Source organism: Penicillium argentinense (genome assembly GCF_028826775.1).
Source record: "Penicillium argentinense strain IBT 30761 chromosome Unknown utg000009l_segment0_segment0, whole genome shotgun sequence".
Classification (NCBI taxonomy): domain Eukaryota; kingdom Fungi; phylum Ascomycota; class Eurotiomycetes; order Eurotiales; family Aspergillaceae; genus Penicillium; species Penicillium argentinense.
Window position 1 is genome coordinate 3,930,696 of NW_026622668.1, and position 15,428 is coordinate 3,946,123.

Below are 15,428 nucleotides of genomic sequence, written 5' to 3' on the forward strand. Positions count from 1 at the left end.
TGTTCACGGATCTACGAAAGCAACGAATTTTTTTTCCTTCCTGCGAAAAGATGTTTCTGCATCTTTCTTCTGAGCGTGCATATTTTCCCAGACTTTTCTTTTTTCTCCATGTATTTTACTGGGTTTGATCGCCGTCCAACAATGGCAGTTTACGACGCGGTCTAGGAATGCAGATTACCTGAATGCCCTCTCCGTATCGTAACCACTCAATAATAATAGTAAATACCCTATAGATATTCAAGATACTCAGGGGAATGAATATCTATCACTTTATGCGCACCTCGTTACCCCGATACAGGATATGCTACCAATACCATACCTTAGGGTATAGTCTCAATGCGGTGATCAGCCAACTCCGATAGGCGTGCGCGTTAAACCTCTGCGGGACATGCAGGGCTCCACTATTTAGTTCCGCCGTGGCCACCTGGTCATCCCATCTCACCTTCTCCCCTCTACAACCACCCCGGCGCCAGCAGCAATATCCCACCCACAATGGCAATCGCTGGCGCCCAGCGCAAGCAGGTCCTGAAGGTCTTGATGATCTCCCTGCTCCTGGACCTGGTACGCTCACCACCATGGATAAAGATAAACAAAACCGAACCACCACTAATGTTTCAACAGATCTCATTCACATTCATCCTACCCCTCTTCCCCTCCCTCCTAGCCTTCTACCGCGCCCAAGATGACATCACCTCTTCCGAGTCCCTCCTCACGCGAATCTTCGTCTACCTAAACGCTTACAAAAACGCCTTCGCCCGCCCCATTGACTCAAAATACGACATCGTCCTCCTAGGCGGCGCGCTCGGCTCCCTCTTCTCTCTGCTGCAAGCCATCGCCGCCCCGATTATAGGTCATCTCTCCGATACACACGGCCGGCGCCCCGCCCTGCTCTCCGCCATGCTGGGCAACATCCTCAGCGTCGCGCTGTGGGTTTCCGCGACGGATTTCCGCACCTTCCTCGCTAGCCGTGTTGTGGGTGGTCTTTCGGAGGCGAATGTTCAGCTGGCTGATGCGATTGTTGGCGATGTTACGGATGAAAAAGGAAGAAGTGCTAGTATGGCGCTTATTGGGGCTTGTTTTAGTGTTGCATTTACTGTTGGTCCGGTGCTGGGGGCTGCGTTGAGTTCTGTTGATGTTGTTAAGGAGAATCCGTTTGTTGTTGCTGCGCTTGTTTCGTTGGGGTTTGTTGTCGTTGAGACGGGGTATCTTTGGGGGAAGTTGCCGGAGACACATCCGAGGTTTACTTCTTTGCAGAAGGAGGAGGAGAATAACGGCGTGGATGCGAAAGGCAAGGGTGAAGCTAAGGTCAAGGAGGAAAAGCCAGGCGTGCATACGAACAACCCTTCCATTCTAAATGCCCTACACTTCCTCTTCCTCCTCCCTTTCTCCGGCCTGGAATTTTCCCTCCCTTTCTTGACGGCTACACTCTACGCAGAAACGTCAAGCACAACCTCCAGTCCCGCCGCTCTAAACGGCCGTCTTCTTTCGCTCATGGGACTCATCGCCTCCCTGCTACAGGGAACAGTCGTCCGCCGGCTTCCGCCGCTCATCACCATCCGCATCGGCGTCGTAGCCTGCGCAATTTCATTCTTCCTCCTCGCGCATGTCGAGTCTGTGTCAGGTCTTTATGCCGCAGGCGGCTTGCTGGCCGTGACTAGCGCGACTGTCGTGACGGGGTTGAAGAGCCTGGGCAGTTTTGAGGCGCGCGATGCGGATCGTGGTGCTGTTATGGGGAGATTGCGTGGTTGGGGACAGGCGGGCAGGGCGACGGGGCCGATTCTGTTTTGTTCGCTTTTTTGGTGGGCTGGGAAAGAGGCCGCGTATAGTGTTGGTGGTGGTGCGATGTGTGTGGTTGCCCTGGGTGCTTTTGCGCTTTTGAGGGCACCGATTGTACATGCTAAGACGGAGTAGGTGGTCAGCTTACTTAAGTGTAACTGGATTATGTTTTGATATCTGCGTGGATCGCATTGCATTTGGGATTGTGTTTTGTTTTGGGGGTTTGGTTTGGGTGCGAAACTGATTTCGAGGATTTTCTGGATTGTGGGTGCTGTTTGAGTACATTACGTAGCATTAGAATCAACTTGAAATACCAGTATCAGTTCATGTTGGCATATTCTACAGGTGATCAATGTGAGACTGGTTGAAAGGAGCACTTTGTTGAGATGAGGGATAGGATCTGGAGGGAATCGCTTAAGCCAGCAATGAAGTAATATTGAAGATGTCTAATAATCTAAGATAACCCCTGAGTGGAAGTGTGCTATACACACTTCCCGAAGGCCCGCGTTACCGTATAATGCTAGTGAGACTCAGGGAGGATGGCATAGTAGCCCTCATGGCCTCAGCGGCATTGAAGACTGCTGAAAACTCGACACACTTCACATGGTTCAATCATCCAAGAGTATCGGTATCGGATATATATTCCGCCTATTGATGTTCAAGTATTGCAACGAAAGAATAGCAGTGCTTTAGATTCAAACACTAGAAAAATATACAAACAAATCAAACTAAAATGCTACACCGAAATATTCATTCCACGCTCAACTAAAATCTGAAAGGAGATTGAAAAATAGAAACATCACAAGGGTATATAATACAAAACAGAAGATCAAGAGCGGTGATGGATGCAAGCCCATCTCATCTTGACTTACCAACGCCGAGATTAGACCTTACATTGTAGACCTCGGAAGAGTACTTGCCTCCAAGTGGAGTACCTACGGGACAATGGACGCACTGTAAGTAAGAAACCTGGTAAAAGTAATACTGAGAAATTTGAACTCACCTTCATTCCGTGGAATATCGCAGTTCTCCGAGCCACGATTTACGAGGCAACCGTACCTGCAACGGTCAAGATCTACGAGAACCTATCTTACATAAATTGGATGTCTCCGTCGACACCTCATGAGACACGGCTGGACCGCGTCTGACAAGACTCCATGGCGAGTCCCGGGTTCGGCGACGGATCGAGAGATCCTCTCGCCTTGCCAATGAGCCAATCTGTCAATGTCACAAACTTGGCCGTGCGGTCCCAGCCATCCCCGTCTTCGGCATGCTCAATCGTATGCGTCAAGATGCGCCCTTCCTCGTCAAAGGAGAAAATGAACAATCCACTAAACTGTTCTTCCTTGGACAGTTTGAAAATCGGCTCTTCGCCGCCGAGGAGGACACTCAGGCCTCGGTTTGTGCCATTCTTGGAGGGGAAGAGGTGGCCGTGTGAGTGCGATTTGCCGCCGGCAACAGCGCTCTGGCTGGCGGAGTCGGATGTGCCACCGAGCGATTCGTGGAAGGGCCGACTATCTGTGCGCGGCTCTGTTTTCCATCGAACGACGAGGCGTTCATCGCCATAGTCTTTGTGGTCGTCGTGTGGGTCGAGAAGTGTTCCTGTGCGGACGATGCGCTCGCTTTGGATCTGTAGCTTGACGTTGCCGACGAGTGGGACACTACTCCAGGCAACTGGGACTGTCCAGAGTGCTGCGCGGTAGAGAGTGCGCCCTTTGACGGTGGGTAGGTGTGGGTGGGTGGATGGGAAGAGGTGGAGATTGACGCTGGGAGCGAGGATCTCCGGTGGGAGCGTATTGTACAAGATGGTAGGGAGGAGAGGTGAGAGCGTCCGCAAGGCTGTAGACTATTAGTATGGCTGTTTTTGTGAGCGCAGCAACTTCTGAGTACACACTCTTTCCGAGCTTCAGGACCCGCTCATCTGGCGGCTTGTGGTCGTTCTGCGGTCCATTGTCGAGCCCGTCGATCCCACTGCATACCTTTGTCGGCGAGAAATAGGCGGTCGGTAGAGGCGTGGATGAGGTCGGAGGGAGCCAGGGTTCGGACAGGATGCCGTGGCGTGGATGGGCGAGTGGGAGGCGCGGGGTGAATGTAAATGACCGGCCCGGACGTGATGGATGCTGCAGGTGCAGCGGCCGAAGGCGAAGAGCGCGCGAAGGTGAGGCCAGATTAGGCATTCTCCCGACGCGCAGATTTCGTGGCCGCGGGGGTCATGACATGGAGGAGGCAGGAGTGTTGGAGGAATGAAAGTGAAAAGGAAGTTAGAGGGAAAGTTGGAGATGCGGAGACCGCTTCCCGGTTTTTGGGCGGCCAATCGCAAGCCGCGGGTATACAATAGCCTGCCAGCGTACGACAGCACTACCCACAGGTACAAAGAAATGGTACAAATACTATCTAATTAATCAGTACAATTTGTTGATGCATCAGATTCATTTCAGCTTTGGTATTTGCGTGGTATTGCCCAATCTCGTTTACGCCAATTCATCATCATCGCCCATGCCCATCACTCGTCGCTCAGCCAGATCCCGGATCTTATCCTCCAAAACACCCCGTCCATAGCGCTCAGCAACCTTCGCAGCCGCTTCAACCATCTTGCCATTACGGTCCGTCATTAGATTTACAAGTTCCAGAGCCTTCATACCGCGCTCTTCACCCTCTCTGCATTCGATGGCCAGCATCTGCAGAAGCGTCTTGTCCAGTTCGAGCTCTTTCCGCGCCAGCTCGGCGCGCTGGCCAGACGTGGCATTGGTAGAAGCCAACAAGTCGCGGAAGAGCGAAAGAAGCAAGTTACCGCGGACGAAGTCCTCTTCGAAGCGACTGCCCTCATTGCCTGCACCCTCTTCTTCGGGGCCCTTGGGCGGGTTGCTGGAGACGGGGACCTGGAAGTCAAACTCGCTGAGCAAGGGTCTGGGGAAGTATGGATTCTTGTCGCCACCCTTGAGAATGATGCAGTGGAATTTGCCTTGCGCAACGGCGACGGGCCAGTAGGATTCTTCCTTGCGCCCGCCGGCAAGACGGGAGAGTTGTTTTGTGTCGAGGAGAGGGACCCATCGGGCTTGGCCGGGTGTGCGCCAGTGTTGCAGGACAACCAGCACGCCGGTGGAGTCGTAGACACAAGGATCCTAGTTACTGGGTTAGCTTGAGTCAATATTGGGTGTTTGCGGGTGAGGACATACGCCAGTGTCAGAAAAGAACACGCTCTGCAGTTGAGCCCCTGTTGGAAGAGCAACCACATCTTCATTCTGACAGATCTCGTCGCGCTTGACGTTCTCAACCGTGTAGTGCAGCGTTGCGTAGCGGCCATCGGCTGATACAGGCCCGTTGCCAATGGTCATGATATAGTCTCGCCAGGCGGTACAGGTCACGGCCTGACTCTTCTGTCGATACACTCTAAAGGGTGTACCAAAGAGGGTGTACACTCGTACGTAGTCTTTGGTTGTGACGGCAACAATGTAGGACTCGCTGAGTGCCAGAGCTATTAAGAGATATTTAGCATAGCCATGTATATAGAGACACGGGGTTTCTTACCTCGAACCATCTCTCCTTCGGGTAGCTGAGTCCGCCAGTCTGCTCGAGTTGTCCAAGTCTCATGAGGTCGGTAGAAGATTGTGGACGGACTTCCATCCGAGGGATTATTAGAGAAGAGAGAGCCATTTTCATCTACTCGGGTTAGCTTTGTTCAGTCGTCTGCAGCTTAATTCAAACTTACTGAGACACGCTTTGTCGTATTGGTAGGGGTCCGTAAAATGGAAGTCACGATGAAGCTCGCGGTCATAGAACTCTACGGTAACAGTGTGATGTGTTTCCTGATCCACAGTCCACACAGCCCCGGTCAAGTTCAAGCCTGTAGTAATGGAAATCAGTAGAGGTCGTAAAGATGTAGACAAAGGAACCCATACACAGATATCGCCTGTTACCAGCCCACGGCGTACTACCAGGCTGAAGAGGCGCATGGGTTCTGGGCTGAACCATGCCAGAGTTAACACGCTTGCTGTCACGACCACCAATATCATCAAGGTGACCATTCGGCCGCTTGCCATAGAGATTCAGTTCCTCAGCATAGCCAGCTCCATCGTCGTCATCAACAAAGTCTGCCATTTCCTCATCATCGCCCAAAATATCATCGAGTGAATCCGGTGTACCTGCTCGAACCGGCTTCTGGGTTACATCTCTGGATCGATCTGCCAAAGTCTGTTTTGAATTGTTGTAGATCTCGGTCAAGGGTCCGGGGAAAATAGGAGCAGCCTGCAGCGGCTTCTGCAGCTGAGCCTCATGCTCCTTCGGGACAAAGTTATCATAGATAAAAAGTTCACCGTCTGAGGTTGTGAAAGACAGCGAGTTCTTGGTAGGATGCCAGGCGATGTTAATGACATTTCCAAAGTCGAAGCGCTGCAAGATGGATTGCGTCTTGGTTTCCCAGAGCACAATTTGCTTGTCAGCTCCAGCCGAGGCCAGAAGCGTTCCATTGGGAGCCCAGCTGAGGGCGGTGATTTCACCAGTGTGTCCACCAGCAAAGGTCTTTTCCTTCTTCCATTCAGAGACTGAGTAAATGGCAATGTCACGGGTCGCTTCTGCAACGGCAAAGGCAGTGCCGTCAGGGTGCCATACGGCTCGCGATGTTGCCTCCGATTCCGGTTCAAGACGTCGGATGACCCCGTCGAGTGAACGAACCAGTTCAGGCTCCTCCTCTGCCAGGGAATAAACATAGAGAAGACCGTTTGTACCGGAGATAGCGATGAAGCGGCCATTGGGATCGAAGGTGACGTGCTTGGCGGATTTCTGTTGTTCGCGCAGGTACCTGATCTGCGACATGTCGTCGACCTTGACGATTTTTACGGTGAGGTCACTAAATCCTAGCGTTAGCCTTGATAATTTCGTGATTACTTAGTGCGTTACACATACTCGCTTGCCACTGCCACCCACTCTCCATCTCTTGACAGGGCCAGATCTCTGATCGGGAGCGCGCATCGTGTCAAGATAGGTCCCGATTTGCCAGTCACGGCGTCGTATTGCCAGACGTTTCCGTCCTCACTGCCCATAACAAAGAACTTGTTCTTTCCAATGTGTTAGCATCTTATATCTCTTGGGGAGGGGGTTGCGCTCTGGCATACCGTCGCGGCAACACCGACATGGCCGTCCATGCCGTCATCAACAGTCTGTGGCTCGCCGTCTTCGTCGACAGTGTAGATACGAATGGCCGAGTTCGAGCCACCGGTGATGATCCGTCGTCCGTCGGGTGTGTAGGTCAATACTGTCGTCCCCGGTGTGTCTAGATGGCAATGACATGATTAGTAGGAGGCACCTTTCCTGCTGCGGTGGGACATAATGTACGGGCTGGCCGCCCACGAGGGCGAGCGGCGTCCATGCTCATTGCGACGGATAGTTGTATCGGATATCGAGAAGTGAAAGTCGCTCTCTAGACAGTCATTGGCTTCAATCGCAGCAACTGTCGCAACGCCGCGGAGTCTGGAGATTGGAGACGATCGCCGAGGACGCGCGGGACACGCGACGCTGCGACGCCGCGACGCGTGCTCCATTTAGCCCAAAAGGGAAAGTAGGGCTCAGGGCAGATGCGGCAGAACTCATGTGACCCACCGCCTTTGTTGTTGGGTATAAATATCTGCTGCCTCCTGCGCCCTTCCTCTTCTTTCTTTTCTTTTTTAGCTCTCTTTGCCTTTTTGGCTTAGATCAAGTGTAGTATCTGTTCTTTTCAGTTTAATCTCTGAAAGTCTTCTCCGGAAGACATCAATGATTATTCCAATTTTTGTACCTCGCGACCTGCCCTCTGTGCTCTGCACATGTCTCGTCGCACAGTGTCATCGGGCTTACACTACCTCCGATTGACGCGAACCCTCTTTTTTCATCACTTGATCGGCTTGTCTGATCGTTTGGAGAAGAAATTATTCAGCCACTAGTCAAATGACTTTGCCCTGTCAATAGAACCTGCCACCCCTACTCCTTGCTCGCTTTGGGTTGTGTTGCTAGCTGGACAATTCTAATGTAGACATTTTTGAGAAAATGAACGTCAACCGTCGTAAAAAAAAAAGAAGAAACTCTACAATGACAATGAATTAATTGGCCAGCGATGGTTTAAAAAAAGAGAAAGACAAAAGAAATCTCCGATAGGGGGAATCGAACCCCCGGCTGCCGTGTGAGAGACGGCGATGTTAGCCACTACACCATATCGGATTACTTGTTGAAGGTTGAGTGGAGTCTGGCATTACAAGCTAGGCTTATCGCTCTTCGTCCCTACGCACAACCGTGAGTGGGTGTATATAAGCGCCCTCTTCCCCTCTCGATCCAACAGCCCCCAAGTTGCTTTGCATTCTCTTCCCTGCTCTTTGCGATTGAGGCATTTTTGCCATTGATCAGAATCGCCGAATGCTCCACCGCCCCCTTTCACGGACAATCAGCACCTCGTCCGCTTCTCGGCCATTCTCGCTAGAGCAACCTCCAGAATACGATCGAAATTTCTGCTTTGAGCAGGTCACAAATATACATCGCACCGTCACATGACAACACCGTCAGATCAGGCAGGTCATAGAAACCCTCTCCGTAGCTACAAGCTACAGAGAGGATCGAAATCAGTTTCATCACTTACAACTAGCGACTCTGTCTTGAACCCCTTCCGAAGTCCGCTAATGCACCCTTGACTTAGCCGTATTTTGAAGATCGAACTGTACAACCACGTGATAATTAGTACTATAAATATATTCTACGGCTGCTCTCACTCTCAGGCAGCAATACTCACCAGGAGGATAATGTATTTGCGCTTGTTGTGTCCCGACTCGGAATACAGAGCTTCTTAACTATCTCCTGGTATTTAGTTTGAAGGCTGAATGTGAGGTTTCTCACGAAGAGCTAAATACATGTGCGTAAATGAGTGTCCTCATACCTAGTCCTTCTGATGGTCCAGTGGGATCCTATCCTATGATGGGTTAAGATGTCGCGTCTGGTGATTGCCGTAGCGCCTTCAGTATGGGTTATGAAACCACAAACACATAGTTTATCGCCTGTGTGTGGATCTGCTCAGTCCTTTGATCCCTGACCCGAGTCCTGATCATGTTTCCATCCTTGAGGCTTTAGCAGTGCACGTGACCTTCGGGCCCCAACCGTGTCTTCCATGAATGATTGGCTCTCGGTGGCCCATCAGTAAGTCGCGACTATTCATTTTGCAGGGTCCGTAACATGGGTGCACAAGCACTGGCAGGTGAGTGGACTTGTTATCTTTGACGCGACGTGGTAACTGACGGCAAGCCTCATAGCGATCATGCTTGGCCCGGCTCGAGATGGATGTCGATGAGTAAGTACATTGACGCATACAGCGATCTTGCTGCAACAGGCACCGGGTAATTGAATGGCCAATACTATTGTAGCCACTACATCTTCGGGGTGCACGTTTGGCTGGTGGAGTGGCTTGGCATGAACACGTGTAAGGTCAGGCGGATCGGCCCGACACTCTCCGCTGGGATTTGGCCCTGCTGAGCCAGAGACCTTAAGATGACAATGTGCACCGAGGATGACATGAGTAGAAGGGATTGAATGGCTATCAAGAGAAGATAGTCATGGTTGTACATCTACCATCAAAGCATGACGCCAGGTTTGCTGTGAATGTGCGGAATCAACTGCCATCCTTGACAGAGTGGAGCAGAATGGCTTTAAGCGATGTGATGTGTCTGGGGTGAGGTGCGTTGGTCACTTGCGGCACAGCCGCCGTCGACCCAGTGAGGCGCCGTACTTGCTCCACCTAGGAGTCTTCTGGCTGAACTGCCCATCCCTAGGTAGCAAGCTGATAACCACTTCTCCTTTTCCCTTACCTTTGAGCTTTGTGATTCATTATCGAAAGCAAAAATTGCAGGCGGAAGGAAAGACTCGGAGATGCAGCAAGTAACGACTGTCGAAGGCGAGCCGAACCCGCTGGACAGCACCGGGCTCTGCCTACTGTCCCTCGATGGCGGTGGTGTGCGCGGGCTGTCGACCCTGTACATCCTGAAGGGGCTAATGGACCGACTGAATAAGGAACGCCCCGAGGGTTCACCAGCAAAGAAGCCCTGCGAGGTGTTTGACCTGATTGGCGGCACCAGTACAGGCGGGTGGGTTGATTCAGTCCATGTTCTAAAGTCGGGTGGCTGACAGATGTAGATTGATTGCGATTATGTTAGGTCGATTGGAGATGGATGTTGATAAGTGCATCATGGCATATATCAAGTTAATGAAAAGGATTTTTTGCAAGCCCTCAAAACGGGGCCTATCCAGTCTTCTTGGCAAGATTAAACCCAAATTTGACGCCAACAAGCTCGAGGGTGCAATCAATGAAGTCATTAACAACTGCGGAGCTAAGCCGACCGATTTATTCAATGATCAAGCTGACCGGAGTTGCCGGGTGTAAGTGTATGTGAGTCGATGAATCCGTATCCTGCTAACAGCTCCAGATTCGTCTGCAGTATCACGCAGGAGACCAAGGATATTGTGCGCCTTCGCAGCTACGGTAACAAGGCCGGAATTCAAGCCACCATTTGCCAGGCCGCCCGCGCAACCTCAGCCGCCACTTCCTTCTTTGAGCCGGTGTCGATCGGAGCACGCAGATTTGCGGATGGTGGACTCGGGGCCAACAACCCTGTGGATGAGGTGGAAGGCGAAGCGTCTGATATTTGGTGTGAAGACACAGGCGACCTGAAGCCACACGTTAAGTGCTTCATCTCGATTGGCACTGGCAATCCCGGGAAGAAGGCGATGGAGGACAACCTTTTGAAGTTTGTTTCTAAAACCCTGCCAGAACTCGCCACCCAAACTGAGCAAACAGAGAAGCGATTCATCGCTAAATGGCGGCTTCATTATGCTGAAAATCGGTATTTCCGATTCAATGTGGACCAGGGGTTACAGGACGTCGGGCTGGCGGAATATCAACAGCAAGGCTTGATTGAGTCAGCGACAGAGGGGTATCTCGACCACCAAGCAGTGAAATTTAGAGTGCGGGATTGTGTTGAGAATCTGAATTCAAAGCAGAGTGTGTTTTTAGAAGACTTTTCATAGTCCTGGTATCCTTCGACTAATGGATAATAACGGATATAGGTCCAACCAACCTCAATTTTGCTGAAGAGATTCGGGTTAGTGTGCCGTGACCAGAATAAATGTATGTGGCTAACCTCATATAGCGGTATAAAATAAAAGTGGCCCTTCTGGAACAATGTATGCCGTTATTCAGAATACCTGATCCGAAATCCAATACTAACAGAGCTCAAGGGCAGGGCCGTACCCGGTGGCAGGTGCCATTTGAACGAAACGCTAAATTCACCGGCCGTGGGGAACTGCTTAGTGACCTGACACAGAAACTTGAACGGAAGTCTGTTGCCACGAGAAAGATTGCAATCGAGGGCCTCGGCGGTGTGGGAAAGTCCCAGCTAGTGCTTGAGCTAGCCCATTGCATGCGAGAACGGTGCGCGGTCTTTTGGATTCCAGTCAACAGCCTGACCAACCTACAGACAGCATATCATAAGGTGGCTCAGAACCTTCGCCTCTCTGGCTGTGAAGAGAGTGGTGTTGATATCCTGGAACTAGTGCAAACATACCTCAGTGATGAGACTATTGGCTCATGGCTGCTGGTATTGGATAATGCCGATGATATAGATCTGTGGACATCTCCACTCACATCTGAGGCAGGAGCCAAGTGGCTGGTCGATTACATGCCCCGAAGCAGGCTTGGAGCGATCATATGGACCACACGCGATCGCAGGGTGGCCACCAGAGTCGCTCAAGAGAATGTAGTGACTGTGCAGCAAATGGATGAGCCCGAGGCCGCAGAGATGATGCGGAAATATTTAATCGATCCTATCGAAAACGAAGAACAATCGTTACCGGGCTTACTGCGGAAGCTCACCTATCTGCCACTAGCAATTGTTCAGGCCGCAGCGTATATCAATGCGACCCACGCGACCCAGGGATCACTCACGGAGTATGAAGAACTCTTGTCCAAGCAGGATGATGAGGTGATTGAGCGCTTGAGTAAAGATTTTGGAGACTACGGCAGATATTCAGGCACGGAGAATGCCGTGGCAAAGACATGGCTCATCTCATTTGAGCAGATCCGTCGCCGCAGTTCTCTCGCGATTAAATTTCTAGGAGTCATGGCCTGTGTGGACCCCAAAGACATTCCTCGGTCGCTACTACAGCCTTCCGAGAAGTCATCATATAATGAGCAGAAAGATGCGATCGATATCCTTAACGCGTTCTCATTCATCACCGAACATAAGGGTGGATTGGCTTTCGATATACATCGTCTAGTACATCTGGCGACGAGGGGGTGGCTGAAAATGAACGGAGAGCTGCCAGATTGCCACAAACAAGCAGTAGCGCGATTGAGTGAACTACTGTCAGACATCAGCCAAACAAATCGGATGCACTGGCGGCTATACATAGCCCATGCACAACACGCTGTGGGAGTAGATGATAAGTGCAGTAGGGAAGATGTCAACCTTGCAGAAAAGTGTGGGGACTGTCTGAAATATGACGGGCGATACTGTGAAGCGGAGACGATGTATCGGATAGTCTTCGAGTATCGACAGAGGGTGCTAGGGCCAGAACATCCAGACACGCTTACCTGCGTCAGCCACCTTGGTTCAGTCCTTTCCCGCCAAGGCAAGTACAAAGAGGCCGAAGACATGCACGGGCGGGCGTTACAAGGCCGAGAGAAGGTGCTAGGGCCAGAACATCCAGACACGCTCACCAGCGTCAGCTACCTTGGCTTAGTCCTTTACCGCCAAGGCAAGTACAAGGAGGCCGAATGTATGCACCGGCGGGACTTAAAAGGATCAGAGAAGATGCTAGGGCCAGAACATGCAAACACGCTCACTAGTGTCAGTAACCTTGGTTCAGCCCTTTCCCTCCAGGCCAAGTACAAAGAGGCCGAAGTCATGCACCGGCGGGCGTTACGAGACCGAGAGAAGGTGCTAGGGCCAGAACATCCAGACACACTCACCAGCGTCGACAACCTTGGTTCGGTCCTTGATAGCCAGGGCAAGTACAAAGAGGCCGAAGACATGCACCGGCGGGCGTTACGAGACCGAGAGAAGATTCTAGGGCCAGAACATCCAGACACACTCACTGGTGTCAGTAATCTTGCTTTAGTCTTTTCCCGTCAGGGCAAGTACAAAGAGGCCGAAGACATGCACCAGCGGGCGTTACGAGGCCGAGAGAAAGTGCTAGGGCCAGAACATCCAAACACGCTCAACAGCATTAACAACATTGGTTCGGTCCTTTCCCGCCAGGGCAAGTACGAGGAGGCCGAAGAGATACTCCGGCGGGTGTTACGAGACCGAGAGAAGTCACTAGGGCCAGAACATCCAGACACGCTTACTAGTGTCAGCAACCTTGGTTCGATCCTTTCCCGCCAAGGCAAGTACAAAGAGGCCGAAGACATGCACCAGCGGGCGTTACGAGACCGAGAGAAGGTGCTAGGGCCAGAACATCCAAACACGCTTACTAGCATTAACAACCTTGGTTCGGTCCTTTCCCGCCAGGCCAAGTACAAAGAGGCCGAAGACATGCACCGGCGTGCGTTACGAAAACAAGAGAAAGTGCTAGGGCCAGAACATCCAAACACGCTCACTAGCATCAGCAACCTTGGTTCAGTCCTTGATAGCCAGGGCAAGTACGAAGAGGCCAAATCCATGCATCGGCGCAGTCCATAGATTGAAACAGGCTATATCTGTTATTGCTTTAACGTTGTTGCCCTCCTACTGAAGTGTGTCGGTATGGAATTCCTTGTTCGTATACTTTTGCGTTCTAGTTCCAGACTGTGTGATGTGGATTACTGAATCCACTTGATCATCACTTTCAATAGTATATATGTTCAACTACTATAATTGATTGGAAATTTGAACTGCACAGCACCTGTATAAGTATCCCATTATTTCCAATTTTCCTCCTACGATTTGTGTGGAGCCTTAGGTGTTCTCTATATAATTGAATAACATCCTAAGTCTCAACATCAGTCCAGAAAGAGATCTCCCCAATCAGAAAGCTATTTGTCTATAGAGCACCATCCAACACTATCATTATCAAATCTCCGAGTACGGCCCTTCTGTCGCTTGGCTGAAGCGACAACAGATGTGTCATCCAACTCGAATTTCCGTTGTAGATACTTTTGAATTAGCAGCTGCTTCAGCTTTGACTGCAGGAAGAGCCTCCAGTAAAAGCGATGGGCTAGAACAAGATCGTATATCTTTTGCAACTGCCCTGCCATTGAGGTTAATTGAGGTTAATCTTCCATTCAATCATGTAGCGAATATAGGCCGGTGGATATGTCCGACCTTCCTCCCAGTCGCTAGAGTGAAGTAGTAGAAGGCTATTACATTGCGTAATATTTTCTTATGGAAAGGTTTTATAGATATAGGATATAAGATCGATGTTAGTGTAGCTTATGTCGGACGAGGACGTGGGTGAACGTCGTAATTTACTAGATGCTGGTATAAATTGTGATGTACCGTCCTAGGGATCCAACGCTACGCCTATTGAGAGCTATAATTATCATGGTCAACGAGAGAACTGGACTTTATACTTCTGGATTCACAGTAATGATAGACTGATTATGAGTGACTATTAGTTGAGTGTCAAGGAAAAGTTCAGTAAGACTATTACTGCCTGGATGCCTGGGAGTACTAATATGCATAATCGAGTCAGAAGGAGCGGTCAACCGACGGGTATAAGACCTCGCACGGAGGGCGATACCCTTGAGTTTCTCAAGTGTTAATCTTGTGTTTATGAGAATATACGCATTTTGTCCTAAGTTCCTCTTGCCTACCACCTAGTCACCTGGCGTCAACCAAACTGGCTGTTCTCTTTAAATTGAGGCCAACGCCATCGGCTGCCGGATAGGCCGTTATTCGCCCGCAAACAACAGAACCCCGGTCGACAGTATATTGCCGACGTTATTCATTGATGTTCCCTGAGCCAAAAGACACCATTCAAATAATTCTTTGGCCGAGTAGCCTGTTGTGGAGAGGTGTAATTGGCTACTGATACTATCTTAACATTAGTGCATATTGTGGTGCATCGCCCAATAGATCAAACGTCATAATGATCATGGTTAATGAGAGAACTGGAACTCAATCTCCTGGTCTTACTGTAGTGACAGTCTAAAGGCCATTAATTATTAGTTGAGGCTTACACTATCAGGAGCCGTTAAGGCAGTTCAAGAACTGACCAGGACAATTGTTTGGTTGCGTCATACTCTCCACCATAGTGTGTCTCAAGTATTGCTGCGTTAACATTTTCTTTGATAGAGGTATGAAAGGCCAGCAAAGCCAGAAGCTGCAGATACGGGGTTGTCTTGAGGTTTCTGCAGCTTTTCCTGAGCCCAGGGCCCCAAGTCTCCTACGCCTCGAAGAAGCACCGTGTGAAGAGATTTAACGTTATTGATTGACCATCAATCTGTATTCTCTCCCGGATGCATTGCAAATCAGGGGAAGTGTATAGTCCCATTCGTTTTGGGAATCCTGTCTTCAAGCCATGCGCGTGAAGAAATGATCTGGTGAACGCGCAAGTACTCCTCTTTCCTTTTGTCCCGGTAACATGGATATTATTCAGGCTGTCGACGTTGCTTTCCTAGACTTGGTAAAAAAAACTAACGCTGCCGCACATGTAAATTACTAAGT

The 15,428-nt window shown here is 50.5% G+C and overlaps 4 protein-coding genes across 4 annotated transcripts; 2 read left to right on the forward strand and 2 right to left on the reverse strand.

Moving 5' to 3' along the window:
- Positions 1-492: 492 nt before the first annotated feature.
- N7532_009044 (putative tetracycline transporter) lies at positions 493-1,911 on the forward strand (the record flags this gene model as incomplete). Its single annotated transcript, XM_056621535.1, has 2 exons — positions 493-561; positions 622-1,911. The coding sequence occupies 2 exons, from the start codon at positions 493-495 to the stop codon at positions 1,909-1,911; spliced, it is 1,359 nt and encodes a 452-aa protein (XP_056472341.1).
- Positions 1,912-2,896: 985 nt separating this feature from the next.
- On the reverse strand, positions 2,897-3,953 carry N7532_009045 (uncharacterized protein; the record flags this gene model as incomplete). Its single annotated transcript, XM_056621536.1, has 2 exons — positions 2,897-3,615; positions 3,671-3,953. 2 exons carry the CDS (start codon positions 3,951-3,953, stop codon positions 2,897-2,899), a joined length of 1,002 nt encoding a protein of 333 aa, XP_056472342.1.
- A 294-nt stretch (positions 3,954-4,247) lies between these two features.
- N7532_009046 (WD40 repeat domain-containing protein) lies at positions 4,248-7,147 on the reverse strand (the record flags this gene model as incomplete). Its single annotated transcript, XM_056621537.1, has 8 exons — positions 4,248-4,898; positions 4,953-5,251; positions 5,305-5,436; positions 5,486-5,620; positions 5,676-6,622; positions 6,679-6,830; positions 6,888-7,045; positions 7,108-7,147. 8 exons carry the CDS (start codon positions 7,145-7,147, stop codon positions 4,248-4,250), a joined length of 2,514 nt encoding a protein of 837 aa, XP_056472343.1.
- A 2,507-nt stretch (positions 7,148-9,654) lies between these two features.
- Positions 9,655-13,463, forward strand: N7532_009047 (FabD/lysophospholipase-like protein; the record flags this gene model as incomplete). Its single annotated transcript, XM_056621538.1, has 6 exons — positions 9,655-9,869; positions 9,919-10,161; positions 10,209-10,783; positions 10,849-10,883; positions 10,932-10,965; positions 11,020-13,463. 6 exons carry the CDS (start codon positions 9,655-9,657, stop codon positions 13,461-13,463), a joined length of 3,546 nt encoding a protein of 1,181 aa, XP_056472344.1.
- Positions 13,464-15,428: the final 1,965 nt, after the last annotated feature.